The sequence below is a fragment of the Psammomys obesus genome, unplaced genomic scaffold (genome assembly GCF_907164565.1).
Source record: "Psammomys obesus unplaced genomic scaffold, mPsaObe1.curated_primary_1811, whole genome shotgun sequence".
NCBI lineage: Eukaryota > Metazoa > Chordata > Mammalia > Rodentia > Muridae > Psammomys > Psammomys obesus.
In genome coordinates, this window is record NW_026596131.1 from 14,861,508 (window position 1) to 14,877,430 (window position 15,923).

Genomic DNA, 15,923 nt, shown 5'->3' on the forward strand with positions numbered 1-15,923 from the left:
GAGAAGTTCTACACAGAATACCTCTGCTCCTGATGTAAGAGACCTCAGGAGGAGGGAGAGAGAGAGTTTTCTTTTGGCTTGGGATTTTGATGTCGTACTTGTTGCAGTAGTGCCTGTGTGTGTGTCTTTCATGTGTGCATGCACGTGTTTTGAGTCAAGGTCTTACTATATGTAGTTCTGGTTGGTCTGGGACTTTCTGTGTAGACAGAGCTCGCTTGGAAGTCACAGCGATCTATCTGCCTGCCTCTGCCTCCCCAGGCATGGGCCACCACACGGGCACTGCAGCTGTTCCTTTAGGGTTATTTAGGGTCTGAGTGTAGAGCGCAGTGGTAGCATGCTCCTAGCATGGTCCTAGCATGCTCAGGACCCCAATGTTCCACGCAGTCCTGAGGGTGGGGGTGGAGCTAGGACACAGCGTTTCATGTCTGCAATCTGGGGGCTGAGGCAGGAGAATTCCTTTGAGTTTGAGGCCAGTCTGGGCTACACAGTGAGTCCTAAGTAAGGCAGTCTACAGGGTGAGACCCTGCTTTAAAGATGAGTTATATTTTTCTTTCCTTCTTTCTTCCATACATCTTCTTTCCTTCTCTTCTTTTTGTTTGTTTATTTCGAGACAGGGTTTCTCTGTGTAGCCCTGGCTGTCCTGGACTTGCTTTGTAGACCAAGCTGGCCTCAAACTTGTAGCAGTTCGCCTGCCTCTGCCCTCCTAAGGTGTGTGCTGCCACTCCTGGCTCTCGATTTTTCTTTTAAATGTTAGGATTTCTCCAAAACGTATATGCACTTGAAATCATGTATATCTGAGCTGGGCTTTTTAGCTCAGGGATGTCAGCATCTGAGGGTCCCGAACACTCACTCCTGAAAAGTTAGAGGTGTTGATAAAACACTTTTGGGGGGTCTCTAGGGTTGACTTTCAAGCTTCCAAGGTGCCTGTGCTACCATTTTTTGTTGCTGGCACTTTGTATCCAGCCTGCAGCAGCCAAGCCTCTTCACCCTCTACATGGTCCTCTAGAGGCTTGTAGACTGAAATACACAGTCCTGGCAGAGGAAGTCACCAAGTGACACACGTATGCCCAGCTTCTGCTGGTGATGGTGCAAAGAAATATGGAAGTTGTGAAGCACAGCACTGAGTCTGCGCAGTGAAAGAAGTCTCCTGACCATGGGACGGGTTGCTCAGTTGAGAGGAAGGTGCCCCATCCACAGAGCAAGTGCATTGCTGCTTATCTGCTGGGTTTTACACTGCAGGGAGAAGGGAGCTGGAGGCAAGGGGCCTGAAATGGACCAACCCTGGGTCCCTCTGCACACTTGCCCCTCCTGTCTTTTATAGAGGCCTGTGGAGCTGGCTTCTATCCTGAGTGGCCAGATGGCTGAGGCCTGCTGCCCATCTTCCATGGTAGACCCATCCTACCCTGCAGCTGGGAATCTTGGGCTTTGATGGTAGGTGTTGGGAGCCTTGGGCTGTGGTTGGACCAGCAGTCTGAGTCCCAGCCCTGCTTCAGGAGAGGGAGGGCCAGGTGCTTAGGGCTGGACTACTGTGGCTGTGTTGGGAGAGGCAGGTGTCAGCCATAAGGGCCTCAGCGTTGCTGTTTGTAGACTGTCTCAGATGCCTTGCTGCTCACCTAGGCACAGCTCTGAGGGTTCCGAGGGCATGCCTGCTTTATGAGGGCGCATCAGTGGCGTGAAGTAGCACATTGGCGTCCTTAACTGGCAGGACACTGAGCAGAGCTTTGGGCTAGACTTGACTTGGGTTCTGGTGTTTCAGGCAGGTCCTCAGCTGCTGTGTCACCACTTTCTTATCACTGATAGCCACGGCCATTATTCCACAGGACAGAAGGTTTTTCAGAGGACTGTTAGGGCTAGCGAATACCTCGGCACCAAGAGTCCTGCATGCCTATCTATGGCACTATCTATTGGGCCAGCACAGTTGCCTGACCTGAAGTCCTTGGAAAGAGGGATAGTTCCAGAGTATTCCAAGGCTGCCTCCATGCTTACATAATACTAGTGTGTTTTCCACCAGTGGGCCTGGCCCTGGTTCTCAGCCAGCATAGTCACGGGAGAGATGGCCTTGTGTGTTCTCAGAGGAGAGCACGGTCAGACCTTTTCTGTAATCTGTAGCAATGGGAAGACTGAGTACCAGTCCTGCTGTGCTGGGTGTGTGAGTAGCCCAGCACTCCTCGGTAATGAAGTATAATATGACAAATCGGAACTTAAGCAAGACGTGGATCCTTGGACAGACCTAGACGATGAGGGTAGGACAAGCAGCTTCCCCTAAGACCTCTCCTTGGCCAGCAAGTTGACCTGGCTTCCTCATATCATCTCATGGCCGTCCTTCTGTGTATCTGTGTTGTGGTCTCTTTCTATAAAGACTGGCCTAGAGCCCCCACTAGTGACTGTGTTTAACCTTCCTGACCTCTTTAAAGACTGCTCAGATTTAGGCATCGGGGCCTAGAGGACAGCTCAGCACTTTGCCTCCACAGCAGCCTCTGTCCCACAGGTGGAGGGAGTGCCATGCTGGGGGCTGTCTGTCTGTCATGCTGACCTGTCTTTCTAGGCTAATTGTACTTCTTGTTCCTTCCAATTTAAGCAATGTCAGTGGGTCTCCAGGGGCCATGCATAATGTGGTTGTCATTTTACAGTACCTAGCCAACAGTTTGGATCCAGGCATGGTGGCACACCTGTAGTGTTAATACATGGGAGGCAGAGGTAGGAGCATCTATGTGAGTTCAAAGCCAGCCTCATTTATGTAGCAAGTTCAAGGATAAACAGGGAAACTCTGACTTGAAAAAAAAAAAGGAGTTTGGCTCCAGCTTAACAGTTTGAATATGCTCCTCCCTGCTCTGGCCACCTATCTACCCAGTGATAAGATCTGTGACCCAAACCAGGGTAACCAATTGTAGGAGCTGTTTGTTGGGAAGCTGTGCCTTTGTGGGGGTTGGGATGAGCAGGGCATTCCTATCACAGACAGGAAAGATATGGTTAAGCTCATGTCCAAGCTGCTGGCATAATGGGTGTTGACCAGTTCCTGTGTGGGTGGCTGCCACACAGGGCAGATGGTTCAGACCTGGGGACTGCTGGCCAACCCCCTCTAGCAAGGCTGACCAAGGGTTTCTTTTCATAGGGCCTAGGCTAGTACAAGGCCCTCGTATGGCTTTTGCCTTTGGGGACCTTGTGCAGGAAAGGAACCTGGAGGCTTTTAGACACTCCGGAAAACTGGGAAGAGGGGTTCAGTTGTCAGAGGTCCCTAAAAGGAGAGTAACTTGGGTATAGCTGTGCTCTGTCTGCACTACCAACTCTCACCAGGAGAGTAACTGGGAACCTTCGTACCCTGTGAGCTTAGCCTCTGTGAAGACTCAGCAATCCTGCCGACAGCAGGCGCAGCAGGTTTTGTGCCTGTCACTGCCGGCGGTATTTGCTGCAGCCTCAGGTGGTCATTCTGGTGCTTCCAGTGCTGACTGGATGGGTGACAGTCGGGGTGATAGCAGGAGGCCCTTTCTTCTGGCTTTTTCTGATGGGAGGCCACCATGCCTATCACATCCAGGCACCCTGCCAAAGACAGAGTCTCTTTCTTAATTTTGGCAGCTTCTCCAGGGGAGCTATCAGAGCTGAGAAACTAGAACCACCACATTGGGGTGCAATAGGTGGAGGCTGTGCTCAGATTCTGCTGGAGCCCATTGTGTGGCTCTTCCTTCCAGCTTCTGGAAGGAAGGTTCTGGGCTCTGGCCATCTCCTCTGGCCTGCCTGCTACTCTGGCGGACTGAAGCTGGCCTCAGGAGCTAGGAATCTAGTCTTGTGTTCTAGAGCAGTCCAGGCCTCACTTCCTTCTTCGCAGAAAGACACAGGTTCCTTGAGACTCCGCAGGCTGCTGAGGAGGCCCTGGCCTAAGGCTTGTGTGCGAGAGTATTCTCCTCCATCTCTATTTTTTCTCTCCTGCCCAGAATGGAGAATGGTTTGACTATAGCTGTGGGCAGGGGCACACTGCACAGATGAGGACTGGAGGCTGGTTGTTTGGGCTCCCCTGTTCCTGTGGCTGAGACTCCTTCACTGTCTCTCAGCCCTAAGCCTATTTCCTTCCAGAAACTCATACTTCTTCTTTTTTTTTTTTTAATCTGAAATCATGTCTACACATTACCTTTTCTGACTCTAACCAACCGAGTCACAGCTTAGGCTCAGCCTCTTCTCAGCAGCCCCTCTTACTACCTGGAGCTGATTTTATTCCCTAGGAACAGGATATGCTAGGCTAGTCTTTCTGGGCATCCTGAAAAGACACTGGCAGTGAAGCTGCAAGGTATTGTGGGACTCCCTCCTATCTGTATAGCACCTTGGCCTGCAAAGCTGAGGTCTGCTTTTCTAGAGTCCTGGCTGCAGGGCTGCAGTCACATGACTGGGCCTGAGCTGAATGAGGTGGTGCACACCTTGCATCTGGCACTCAGGAGGCAGAGACAGGATGATCTCCATGAGTTCCAGGCCAACTAGGGCTACACAGTGAGGCCTTGTCTTTAAAAGGCGCAGGGGTGAGCTGCAGGACACCCTGCTTGCGAGAGTCCTGGCAGAAATGCCACAGTAAACTTGGCCTGAGCTCTGATAAACTTTCAGTGGGCTGCTGGAAGTTCCAGCCCTTTCAGGACCCATTCTGTAGGATAGGCACCCCAGAACCCTATGTAGCCCGAGGAAGGTGTCTTTTTTTTTTTTTTTTTTTCTTTCCTTGAGACGTGGTTTCTCTTTGTAAACCTGGCTGTCCTAGAACTCACTCTGTAGACTAGGCTGGCGTTGAACTCAGAGATCCACCTGCCTCTGCACTCCATCCCCCATCCCCCACCTCTCTAGTGCTGGAATAAAAAAAAAGTGTGTACCACCACCCTCCCGGCTTGTTTGTTTGTTTTTTTTATTTCCCTCCCAAGGTCAAAACTGCAGCTTCTTTTCTCCTTTGTGACCCTTGGTGTTGGTAAAGGAGATGACCCTTCTGAAATAAGCAAGCCCTTTCTGTTTGCAGCTTGTGTTCAGCGCCTTCCTGGCACAGTCCCAGGCAAGAGCTTGTTCTCTCATGAGGAGCTGGTCTAGAGCAGGCGGGCAGCTAGTGTGCTTACCCAGGAAGGGCAGAGTGAGGTGGGGCGGAACAGGCACCAGGGGCAAGCCATGTCAGAGTGGCTTCTTCACGAACCCTGGAATAATGACATGGACTTGAACCCAGAGAGACCCCGACATTCCTCAGTGTGGGTGTACACCCGTATACACACCCCCCAAGATGGATTCCCTCTTTTGTCAGCCACTGGACTTCTTTATAAGGTAGCTGGAAGTTAAGTGACCCAAAGAAAGGTTGTGACTTTGGCCAGGAGCCTGGAAATAAGCCTCCTTCAGAGCAGGCCCACTTTCCAACCAGGGCGGGTGTTGCTATGCAGACCTGGAAAGAAACTGGCCCTCTATGGCCAGGAGGGGCCTCCCTCAGAGTGTCAGCCCAATGGCATTCATATCCCTACCCCTTCCTCCAGGCTACGACAGCAGTAGCAGTGTGTCCCTGGCTGACTGGGTGCTCTCGAGCAGGTGGAGGCTGTGGCCATGCCTAGGTGTCCTGGCTGGCACCCACATTGCCCAGCGAACTCCCTCTTGCGTTCCTCCTGTATGAGCTCAGCTGCACTGAGGAAGTGAAACCTCCCAGCTGTCCTGTGTAGCTCAGGAGGCCTCAGCAGTCTGCCTCACCTGGCTTTCAGTGGTTTCTGGTATATTCTCCTGTCATTCAGGGTGTGTACGGACGTCAGAGGGCTAGTCTGGGCTAAGCCTCCTCTTCCTCCCAGGATCCCCAAGGGTATTTCTACGGCCATGCTCTTGGGTTACTCCTAGACTCAGTGTCTCCAGGATTTTGTCATGTAGCATCCCTGTCTGGTTTCCTGGTCCTCTTTGGATTGCACAGTTCAGATTTGGCTCCCAACCCAACATGCATCCACCTCAGTGTCCTGTCCCTGTGTCTGCCTCTCTCTCATCTCTCCAGTCAGGCCCCCGCTATCCTCAGTCGCTGCCTGGTAGAGAGAGCACAGGAATTTGGCCCTGGCAGGAATCTCCTTCCTTCCCTTCATAATCAGAGGGTTGAGCAGCAGGGAGGCTCCTCAGCCTCCTCTTTGACCCTTGACTAAAATCTGCAGCTGGGGCCCTTTTAATGTAGGCTCTCCTCAGATCCTCCTAGCTTCCTGTCCTGACTGAGGGCCATTACTACACTCACTTGCCCTCCTGTTTGTTCCTGTCACCCCTTCAGTGCAGCTTGATCTGGCTGGGTGCCCTGGCCTGCCTGCCTCCTCTTCTAGTCAGGACAACTGGTCCTCCCTGCCTTTCACTGGGCGCTGCCCTCCTGTCCCCAGCTCTATTGGAGCCCCTCTCCTCTCCCTCCTAGTTGCTGGCTGTGGGACCTGGGCTAATGTGAAGAGGTGGCCAGGAAGGCAGCGCCACCAGCCCTGTTGATCTGGCTGAGGAGTGTTGCTGTATGAGGTTCCTGCGTGCTGGGAGCCCTCCTAGAGGGAGGGGTCAGCAAGCCAGGCCCACACGTGACAGGGATGAGCGTGTGGCAGCTTAGGACTGGAGTCTTCATGCTCCAAAGAATGAGGGAGGGTCTTGATGCCTCTTGGTGAGGGCATCCTGCCATACCTCAGGGCAAGCCAATGCAGAATGGTAGGTTTTCTGGAGTCAAGGCCCATCGTGAGCACTGGCCCTGGTGTCCTTATTCTGGTTCCTCACTGAGGCCACAGGTTAGACTGAGTTGGTGTGAAATCCAGTGGCTTCCTTTCCTGTTACCTCAGGAAGAGCCAGGCTCCCAGCATGCACCGTCCCCAGTAACTTAGGATGTGGTCTGCTCAGGCTTTCTTTCAGAGCTCCTCCTGGGGTCTCCCCGGCTGGCGTAGGCTGCTGACAGTTTGTGGGCACTCTGCTGGTAGGATTCTCATTTGGCTGCTGTTTGTGTGCGCCTGTTTTTATGCCATGTAATTAAAACATTTATTTGGCCTTCACAGTGAAATCTAATTTCTTGAGTCTAAGAACTGCCGATATTGGCACAAGGACTGCAGTCCGTCGGGCAAACAGATCTGGAGCCTGTTGGATTATTCATAGCATGGTATTTGTAGATCAGGCTGTGCACTGCTCCAATCAGAGCTGATGTTGGTAATTGGTGTGTTGAGTTAGGGTGGTGGCGTGGGGGGCGTCACTGAGCATTTGTGTGTGGCCGGCGGGTGGCCTCCCACGGCTGACTCAGCCCCGCCAGCCGAGTTCTGGTGCCTTAGAAGCCGTGCCTGTGAGTGTCGCCTGTGCCACGAGGCCCTGAGAGGACCCCTAGTTGCTCTGCAGACAGACCTGTATGGCAGGCCCCTACCACCCCAGCCCGCAGTGCTCCCAGCAGGCAGGGCTGTGCCTTGACCTGGGGAGATGAGCAGTGCTCCTGATCCCACCCAGCTCCGGGAGGATGGTGCTGAGGTGACATTGCTGTCTCTGTTCTTTTCCAGACTATCATGGAGCAGTTCAACCCTAGCCTCCGCAACTTCATCGCCATGGGGAAGAACTACGAGAAAGCGCTGGCAGGTAGAGCTGGCCCTGGCTCACCTAGGAACTCCCCTTCAGACTCTACTGCCTGAGGCGAAGCCACTGGGCCGTTTGTTCCAGAGACATCTGGATGAGATGAGAGAGTGTGCACCCACATGCTCTGAACAGGACCCTGTGCCCACCGTGCCTGCGGGCTCACGCCGTGCAGGATGGGCCCTGTGCAGGCTGCTTTTGTCCCAGCACGCAGGGACAGGGTGCAGATATCTGTTCTGTAGAATTTATGCAAAGTGTAGGGTTGGGTTTGGTGCTGTGCAGGAACCGATTTTCCCGCTTCAGCCACACAGCCCTACTAGGCGGCCTGTACCTGAGTCCTCCCTAATCTGGCCTGTTGGTGGCTGTTCCAGGGAGGGATGACCATGGCAACAGATCTCCCAAATCATCCCAGAGGTCACTGAGCTGAGATGTGGGAGGAGAACTCCCACAGTCCTGGTCTGCTGGAGCTCACAGCCCTGAGCCAGAGCGTCCTGACTGTGTGAGATAGAGGGAGGATGTTGGGAGGGCTCCCCTTTACTTTCCCAAGGCCACCGCCTCACTGTTCTCTGAAGCCCCGGAGACCTGTGGGGTCCCAGAGCTCATGAGTCTAGATTCTGGGAGTTCCCATCTTCCTTGTGGAGGAAGCCAACCTAGAAGCTCTTCAGGACACCCTCTCCCCAGGCTGTGGGCTCTCAGGTTGCTTCAGGCGTCCACGAGGTCTGGGGATAGCTCTGTCCGGGAAGGTGCTGATCACAGGAGCACGATGTTCTCTCATTCACTCACGTTCCAGACACGGCCACAGCTACCTGTGACCATAGCAAGGTGCGCAGAGACAGGAGGGACTTGCTGGCCGGCCAGCCTGGCTGAAAAACTAGCAAGCTGCAGGCTCAGTGAGAGACTTGTCTCCAGGGAGGAAGGCAGACCAGACAGTGGCAGGTCAGGACACCACAGCTTCTCACCTCCCATGCACCCAGCAATGCCCACCCAGCAATGCCCACCCAGCATACACACAGGGACAGACACACAAACACAAAAGAAGTGGCCGTGTGGGGCTGAGGGCATGGCTCAGTCAGACGCTTGCCACACAAGTGTGAGGACCTGAGTGCTAATCCCCAGCACCCATGTGACAACTGCAGCGCGCAACTGCGGCCCCAGTAGTGCTGGAAGGGGCGCGGCCGGGGGAGGTGGTGTCAGCCCCTCTCCTGCTTTGTGGTTTCTTTTGTTAATAGGGTGCTTTTAAATAATCTTGCTGCATAGCTCAGATAAGCCTCATACTCTCTGTTATCCTCCTGCCTCAGCCTCTCAAGTATTGAGATTACAAACATTGACAGCCGTGCCCAGCCCTTGCTCCCTGCTCTGACCCCTGGTTTGCTCCCAGCTTCTCTTGTGTGGTTAGGTTATCTCTGTCTGGTTGTAAACTCCTGGAAGAAGCCTCTGGAAGTGGAAATAGCGTGTGGACCCCAACAACAAGTCTTCTGGTCTGTGTCCTAAGCGCCCCTGTTCTCTCTAGGCACAATGCATGCTCCAGTTCTCCCAGAAAAAGAACTTTCTGGGACCTTGAATGTAACCAGCTTCTTTTGGCCGGGCCTGATTTTCGGGTGGACTGTGTCTGGTGAAACTGAAAGGCTTAGATGGCTCTGGGCCATGAAAAGTAGGACTGAAGCTGGCACGTTCCACACCAGTGATGTCCCCTTCCAGAGCCGTTCTGGGTGGGTGCCTGGCGAGCTAACCGTGAGGAGTCTTTCCGCCCTGGTGCAGCTCTCCTCCCTCACGGGGTTTCTGTGTCAGGTGTCCTGCATTTGAGGTGTGCTCTCACGCTCTCTGGGTAGCATGGAGGAAAGTAACAGTCCCCTCCTCTTTGATGTCGCCCTACAGCCCCTTGATGCTCAGGCACGGATTTCCTTCCAGACCCTTCCGGCTCTCCCTGTGTCCCTCACATAGTTTTCGGGGCTGTGTGTGGACAGGCCGACAGTTACTTCCTCTTCCTGTTTTCTCTGATTGTCTGGACTGGGCTCAGTCTCCCAGGCTGCTCACACCACTCAGCCCCTAAGTGCCCAACTTCTGCGCTTTTGTCTTGCCTTCCGTTTGTTCAAGAAGCCCACCCTCCCAGGCAGCAGAAACTCCTCAGTCCCCCAGGCCATGGTCTTGTACCACAGAACAAATTATGTGCGCTTAATTGAAAACAGTATAAACTTTGATAGAGTGCCCGGTCACACGCCTCAGGGTTTTGTAGAAAATGAATTAGAAAGTGTAGTGGTGCCTCTGGTGGCCACTTCCCATGGCCCTGCTCTCCAGACCTGGCTGCCTCTTCTGTCCTCCCTGCTTTGCACAGTCTGAAGGACAGGTGGGTGGGACCTTCCTCGGATGAAGTGTGTGCCAGGCACTCCGAGGAAGTCTCGACCTAGTGGCTGGGTCTGCTTGTACTGTCAGTGGCAGCCACTGCTCTGGTAAGAGGAAGAGACAGGTGCTGAGCTCTCCACACCCAGGTCACTAGTGCCTCTGATACCAGAAGCCCCTCTGGCTACCACAGCACAGGTATGATGCCTTTAGCCTGCTTTGGGCAATGGCACCTGCTTACTGCGTAGGGCCTACTCTGAGACTAGAGACAGTGACTCTCTTTTGACTTGGAATCTTTGTGTAATAATCAGTGGCCCCTGCGTTCCACATCTGCCTTGGTCCTGCCCTGGCCTGTAGGCGCTTTGCCTGGCGCACTTGAAGCCCCACCCCTCCCCCTCGTCAAATAGCATGTGACAGGGCGCCACGCTCTGCAGTTCGCCTTGAACAGCTCTGGACCTGCATGGTCCACTGTGTTCTTAAAAACGAAGGAACCCTTGTGGTGGCAGTGGGATAAGTGTCAACAAGAAACCGTGGCGGCCACGGGAATGGTGACGCCCAGCACTCCCTGAGCTTGTCCAGGCTTGGGGGTGGGGCGGGCTCCGCTGCCGGCCATGGCGGCAGACCTCTTCTGGGTTCCTTGCGGGAAGTAACCACTCTTTCCTGTCCCCTCAGGTGTCACCTTCGCTGCCAAAGGCTATTTCGATGCTCTGGTAAAGATGGGGGAACTGGCCAGCGAGAGCCAGGGCTCTAAGGAACTCGGTAAGACTCTGGGCTGGGAAGAGGGCCTAAAGCCCCAGATTGTTGGATGGACCCAGGCAGGTCCTGGGTGTTGGATTGAAGACCAGGTTTATCTGTTAGGTAAGAAAAGTAGTTTTACAGTGGTAGAGCTGCTGAGGGCACTCTCTATTGACAGTAAACGGTTCCATGTAGCCTTAGGGTACTGCTTAGAGCTCACCCTGAAGGGCTGTCAGCCTGCTGAGCATGGCTGGGCACAAACAGACACCGGCAAGGCCACATTTAAGGACATTGGGACCAACACTTAAACAGCAGATAAAGGGGCCTGCGTGGTCACTAACATACTGAGTGGTTCCTGGTGTGAAAAGAATCGGACCCCTGTAGGGCGCACCCCACATGTCTACAAACCTCATGATACAGGAGACTTGGGAAGTGCTAGAACAGAGGACTCCCAAGTGGTCTTCATCCTTATGTGTGCCTGGGAGGTGAGACTGCCAGCTGGGCTTTAGTGGAACCCACGTTGTCTCAGCTTCCCTGAGCCAAGAGGGGGTGCGGTGTGGCTGAGGTTTCTCCTCCCTCACAGGGATGTTGGGCTCTGAGGCAGGCTGTGGGGTGCAGGCCATTGTTTATCTGCAGCCCTCAGGCTGTCCCGGGGCACTGAGAAAACTAAGTTGGCCTGGAATGACTTGGTTCCTTCCAGCCACCGGCACAGAGAACAAGCTTCTGCATCTGGCCTCCTTGTCTATACCTTCTCTGTGGAGCCCAGTCCAGGATGTGGTTCCTGTGCCTGGTTACCAAGGACACCAGGAAGATGTGCTCAGAAGGAAGCAGATAGATCTGTCCTGGGAGGACCAGGCAGTGAAGTTTGGGGAGCAGTAGCTCCCCTGGACTAATAAGAAGCCTGGGTTATACTAGCAGGTTAGAGAAAATGAACTTGAAAAAAAATTTTTTTTTTTTTTTGTATTTCAAGACAGTGTTGCTCTGTGTAGCCTTGGCTGTTGTGGAACTAGCTCTGTAGACCAGGCTGACCTTGAATTCACAGAGATGTACCTGCCTCTGCCTCCAGTGTGCTGGGATCAAAGGCGTGTGTCACCATCGCCAGGCTGGAACTGAAATTCTTTATGTAGATGTTAATTCCAGCTCTCAGACCTGTCTCCCTGTGCCCTGGCTTGCAGGAAGAGACCCTATGCACACACCTTCACCTGCTCTCGCCCCGTTTGTCCTTTTGTGCCTTCCACAGCCCCCTGCGCAGGAGACAGGCTTGTGTGAGAGCACTAAGACCCTCCTGTGAGAAGTTGCTGTGTTGCCCGGCACAGTCCCGGGAGCTGCCTGGGTGGCGAGGACTAGGCTTCGTGTGGCTGTGACCCATCATACTGGTTGACTCGGGAGAAAAGTAGGACTCCATTGTTCTCACAGCTGATGGTGCTCTAGAGGAATCTTTTGCCTTGTGCAGATGCGGTGCTGACTGGGAGCCTTCGGCAGGCTGAGGGTGCTGCAGTAGGGATGCTAGGTGCCACGCTGGTCAGGGCTGCAGGACGATGGGGTGCCGGAGGCCTTGACCGCAGGGCCTCATTGGCAGCAGACGGCCAGTTGTGGGGGTGGCGGCCATGCAGAAGTCCCACACTGGAGTGCCTGAGCCAGGGTCCAGGTGTGCAGTTCTGAGACGGTGTCCTTCTTCTCAGTCTAGCTTTATCAGCTCCTCCGAGGACACTGTGGAGGCTGTGTGCGTCCTGCATGTCCGTGTGAAAAGGTCATTTTCTTATTCTGCACTAGGCCATCAGGTGCTTTCTCTGTGCTCCCATGGAGGGTCAGAGTATGCTTGGAGAAAAGCCCTGTGCTGAGCACAGGTGTACCTGGGACTGCTGGGGAACTCCAGCATTTCTTGGTGGAGCTCCCTGGGCTCCCGAGGCACTTATAGGACTGGGTGAGTAGCAGGTCAGAGAGGCTCCTGGCTTTGATTTGAACCAGGGAGCTTCTGTTTGTGTGTGGGCTTTACAGTCTCTTGGAATGATTGTGCAGAGTATCCTTTCTTGGTGTGCTGCAGAGTTGGTCAGCGGGTGTCTGTCCGTCTGTGCAGAGCTGGTCGGCCAGGTGTGTCAGTTTGTGCAGAGCTGGTCAGCGGTGTCAGCTGGCTCAGGTCTTTTTCTGTCAGTAACAGGTTCGTTGCTATGATTCACCGGCCGTACATTTCGCCACTGAGAGCAAGTGATTCACTGGGCTTGGCGTATTGTAAGTTTGTTTCCATTCTCTGTATCTAACTCCAACTTTTCTTCTAGTGCTGAGATCTTGGGCAGGTGTCACCACACCTGCCTGACCATCTGCTAGTGGACGTTGAAGTGGCTTCTGCTCTGACGGCTGTGAATAGTGCTGCACTGAGCATGAGTGTCAAGTGTTGGTGTGGGCTTACATCTCATTTCTCTTGGGCAAATACCTGGGAGTAATTGCTAGAGCAAATGGTTGGAATTTGTATTAAAGCAGCACTGCTTTGCTTTAAAAATAAGTCAGCCCTGTTACCTACCCGCTCCCTGCCCACGTCTCCCACTCAGTCAGCTGCTCCGCTCCACGTGCTGTTTGCTTCCAAGTGTCTAAAAGACAGGCTCATGCTGTCTCTCCTTTCTGCCTCTATGCTGAGGAATCCTTAGATGGAGTTTGCTCTCTGATGCCATCCTCTCAGCTTACCCAGTGTAACTATTCAAATCTTTCCTAAAATCAACACAGTGTTTTATGATAGCAGTAAGTGTCCTCTTCCCAGTGGAGACCCATAATCCTTTAGGGCTGCTTGAACTCACTGCTTTCTCGGGGAGTGAAGCATCAGCCCCGCATATGGGGACAGACTGTGTGGACGATTCCTGTGTGTGTGATGGTGAGGCTGTCCATTACTCCCGTGGTCAGCCTGGCCTCTAGCCCCGCCCTGTCTCCAGGCCAGCACTGATCGGCTCTGTGTGGCTGCAGGCTGCCATCAAGGCTCACCGGCTCCCCCGGTCTAGCCGCTCTTGCCTACTCCGCGGTCCAGCCGTGCTGTCTGTGGCTCGTTACACCTTCATCTGATGGGCGCTTTTTGGGTTGCTCCTAGTGTGGCTTATTTCCAAGTCACTTTTCTCTAATTAATGATGGTCAATATCTTTTCACATGCTCATTTGCCATTTATTTATCTTTAGTAAGATGTAAATTGAAGAGCCAGGCATGGTAGGTGGCACCCCTCTGTAATCCCAGCCCTTGGGAGGCAGAAGCACATCCCATCTCAAAGAGAAACAAAGATGGAATAAAACAGTATATATTGAAAAGGTATTACACTTACTTGTTTGTGGAGAAGGGGTGAACAGGTGTGATGGTCCAAGAACCGCTTCAAAGAGCTGCTCTCTTCTGCTGTGTGTCACCAGGAGCTTAAGCTTAGTGACATGGGCCTTGCTCAGGTATCTTGTCCGTCTGGCTTTTCATTTTGTGATTTTTTTTTTTTTTTTCTGATGCTATGGATGAAACTCAGAGTTTCCTGCATCCTGTGTTTCTGTTTGTTTTACTACATATGGAAGACGAGTTTGTACTGCCTGCACCTCTCAAGAGCTAGCATTACAGGAATGCACCAAAACGCTTGGCCTGATATTTTTAAGAGGAAAAACAGTTCCCTTTTAGTTTTGAATTTAATTATTGACTTCAGTTTGGTAGCTTATTGATTTTTATTATGCTTCTGGTCATGATTTTTATTATAACAACTTTATTTTCTCTGGAATACATTATAGCCCTTCACATTTTCATTTGATGTTAATTGATTTGTTCCCAAACCACTGGCTGTCCTTGGAATCATTTTCGTTGTTCCTTTTCCGGGTTCATTTGTCCATTTGTTTCTTCTTCCTCCCTCTTGGAAACCATCTTCCTCCAATCTTCTGGTCATCCGGCTCCCTCCCAGGTGGAGCCCCTGGTCTCTGGGTGGCTTGTCCGCTTTGTTCCCATGTACTCAGGAAAGTCTTGCTTCTCCTTTAAGTCTTGTTCCCTCCTTCCCAAGCAGGGAAATGGGAAAGTGGTTTTGATATTTCCCTACCTCACACTGGCTTGGCTGGTGCATTTGGGTGGGGAAGGATCTTTGCTGGCGTGTGAATGCATCATCTGTCACCTTTAACCCCTTTAGTATCCTGCTGAGTTCAGTGCCATTTTCATTTTATTCCCTGTTCTTGGTCTTTGCTTCTTGGAAGCTATTGAAGTCATTGTTGGTGCTCTGCAGTTACCTGGCTGCATTTAGGGGTGGGGGTGGGGCTGGGGACAGCCCCAATGGAGGCGGTGGTGTGTGATCGACATGGTCAGCTGTCCTCGGTGAAGAGGACCAGGGGCCAGTGGCAGGGTGGAGGAGCAGGGCATGTGTCTCTGCAGAAATGTTCATCATCTGGAGCAGGGTGTAAGCCTAAGAGGGAGCAAGCTTAGCATAACCAGAGCCTGTGATGGTCCCTAACAAGTGCCAACTGCAGGCGCCTTGACATGTGCCCTGCTGCTTCTGCCCTAGACCTGCCTGTGCCGCTGTCAGCAGGGTGTGCTGGAGAGTGTTCCACACACAGTTACCGCCTGCCTGTGTCGTCGTCAGCGTGTGTGCACGCCTTTCGCTGCTGTAGAGTATTCCATAGACAAATAAGTAACCATCTGTTCTCTGGCCTTATCTTGGCTGGGGCTGAGTTATTCCCAATCGGTTCAGCTGCTGTATGCGAGCTGCTTGGTAGGAAATGTGAGACTCGGCCCCTTTTGAAGAGAAACGCTCCAAGGCCTCATGGCCTTTGGCAGCAGCCACTGTGAGATAGGGCTTGCCTGCCCCCTAACACACCCAGTCTTACATATCTGTAGACTGTACGATCAAGCGCATTCATGTGCTGTTACATGTTCTGTCTGGTAGGCCAGCCCACATTATCGTGAGATGACCTGGTTACCTTCACCCTTCCTCCTCACACAGGTTCTTTCTATGTAGCCTTGTTTATCCTGGAACTCACAGAGATCCACCTGCCTCTGCCTCCCAAGTGCTGGGATTAAAGACCTGTGCCACCACCTCTCTGCTTGTAGTCTATTTTTAATACTTTTTGGTTTTCTTTTCTTCCTGTCTACAACTTCGCTGGTTTCTGACCTCTTGGTCAGCATGTTGAAGATGGACGGCCCCAGATATGTAGGGTCCCCATAGTCTCAGAGATGAATCAGAGCCTCAGGGAATATAGTCCTTCCAGAGTGAAGAAATCTCAGGTTCTGCCCAAGTGTGGAGACTATCCAGAGCAGCCTCTATTGGTCTGTATCTATCTATCTATCTATCTATCTATCTATCTATCTATCTATCTATCTAT

At 52.7% G+C, this 15,923-nt stretch overlaps 1 protein-coding gene across 3 annotated transcripts in view; it reads left to right on the forward strand.

The window, feature by feature from the left end:
• The window catches only part of Baiap2 (BAR/IMD domain containing adaptor protein 2), a 64,061-nt gene that overhangs the window by 6,485 nt on the left and 41,653 nt on the right, over nucleotides 1-15,923 (forward strand). For all 3 annotated transcript variants that reach the window (XM_055592036.1, XM_055592038.1, XM_055592037.1), the window contains exons 2-3: nucleotides 7,473-7,548; nucleotides 10,552-10,638. In XM_055592036.1, the coding sequence (XP_055448011.1) occupies nucleotides 7,473-7,548; nucleotides 10,552-10,638 (163 nt within the window). The remainder of the gene's footprint in view (nucleotides 1-7,472; nucleotides 7,549-10,551; nucleotides 10,639-15,923) is intronic.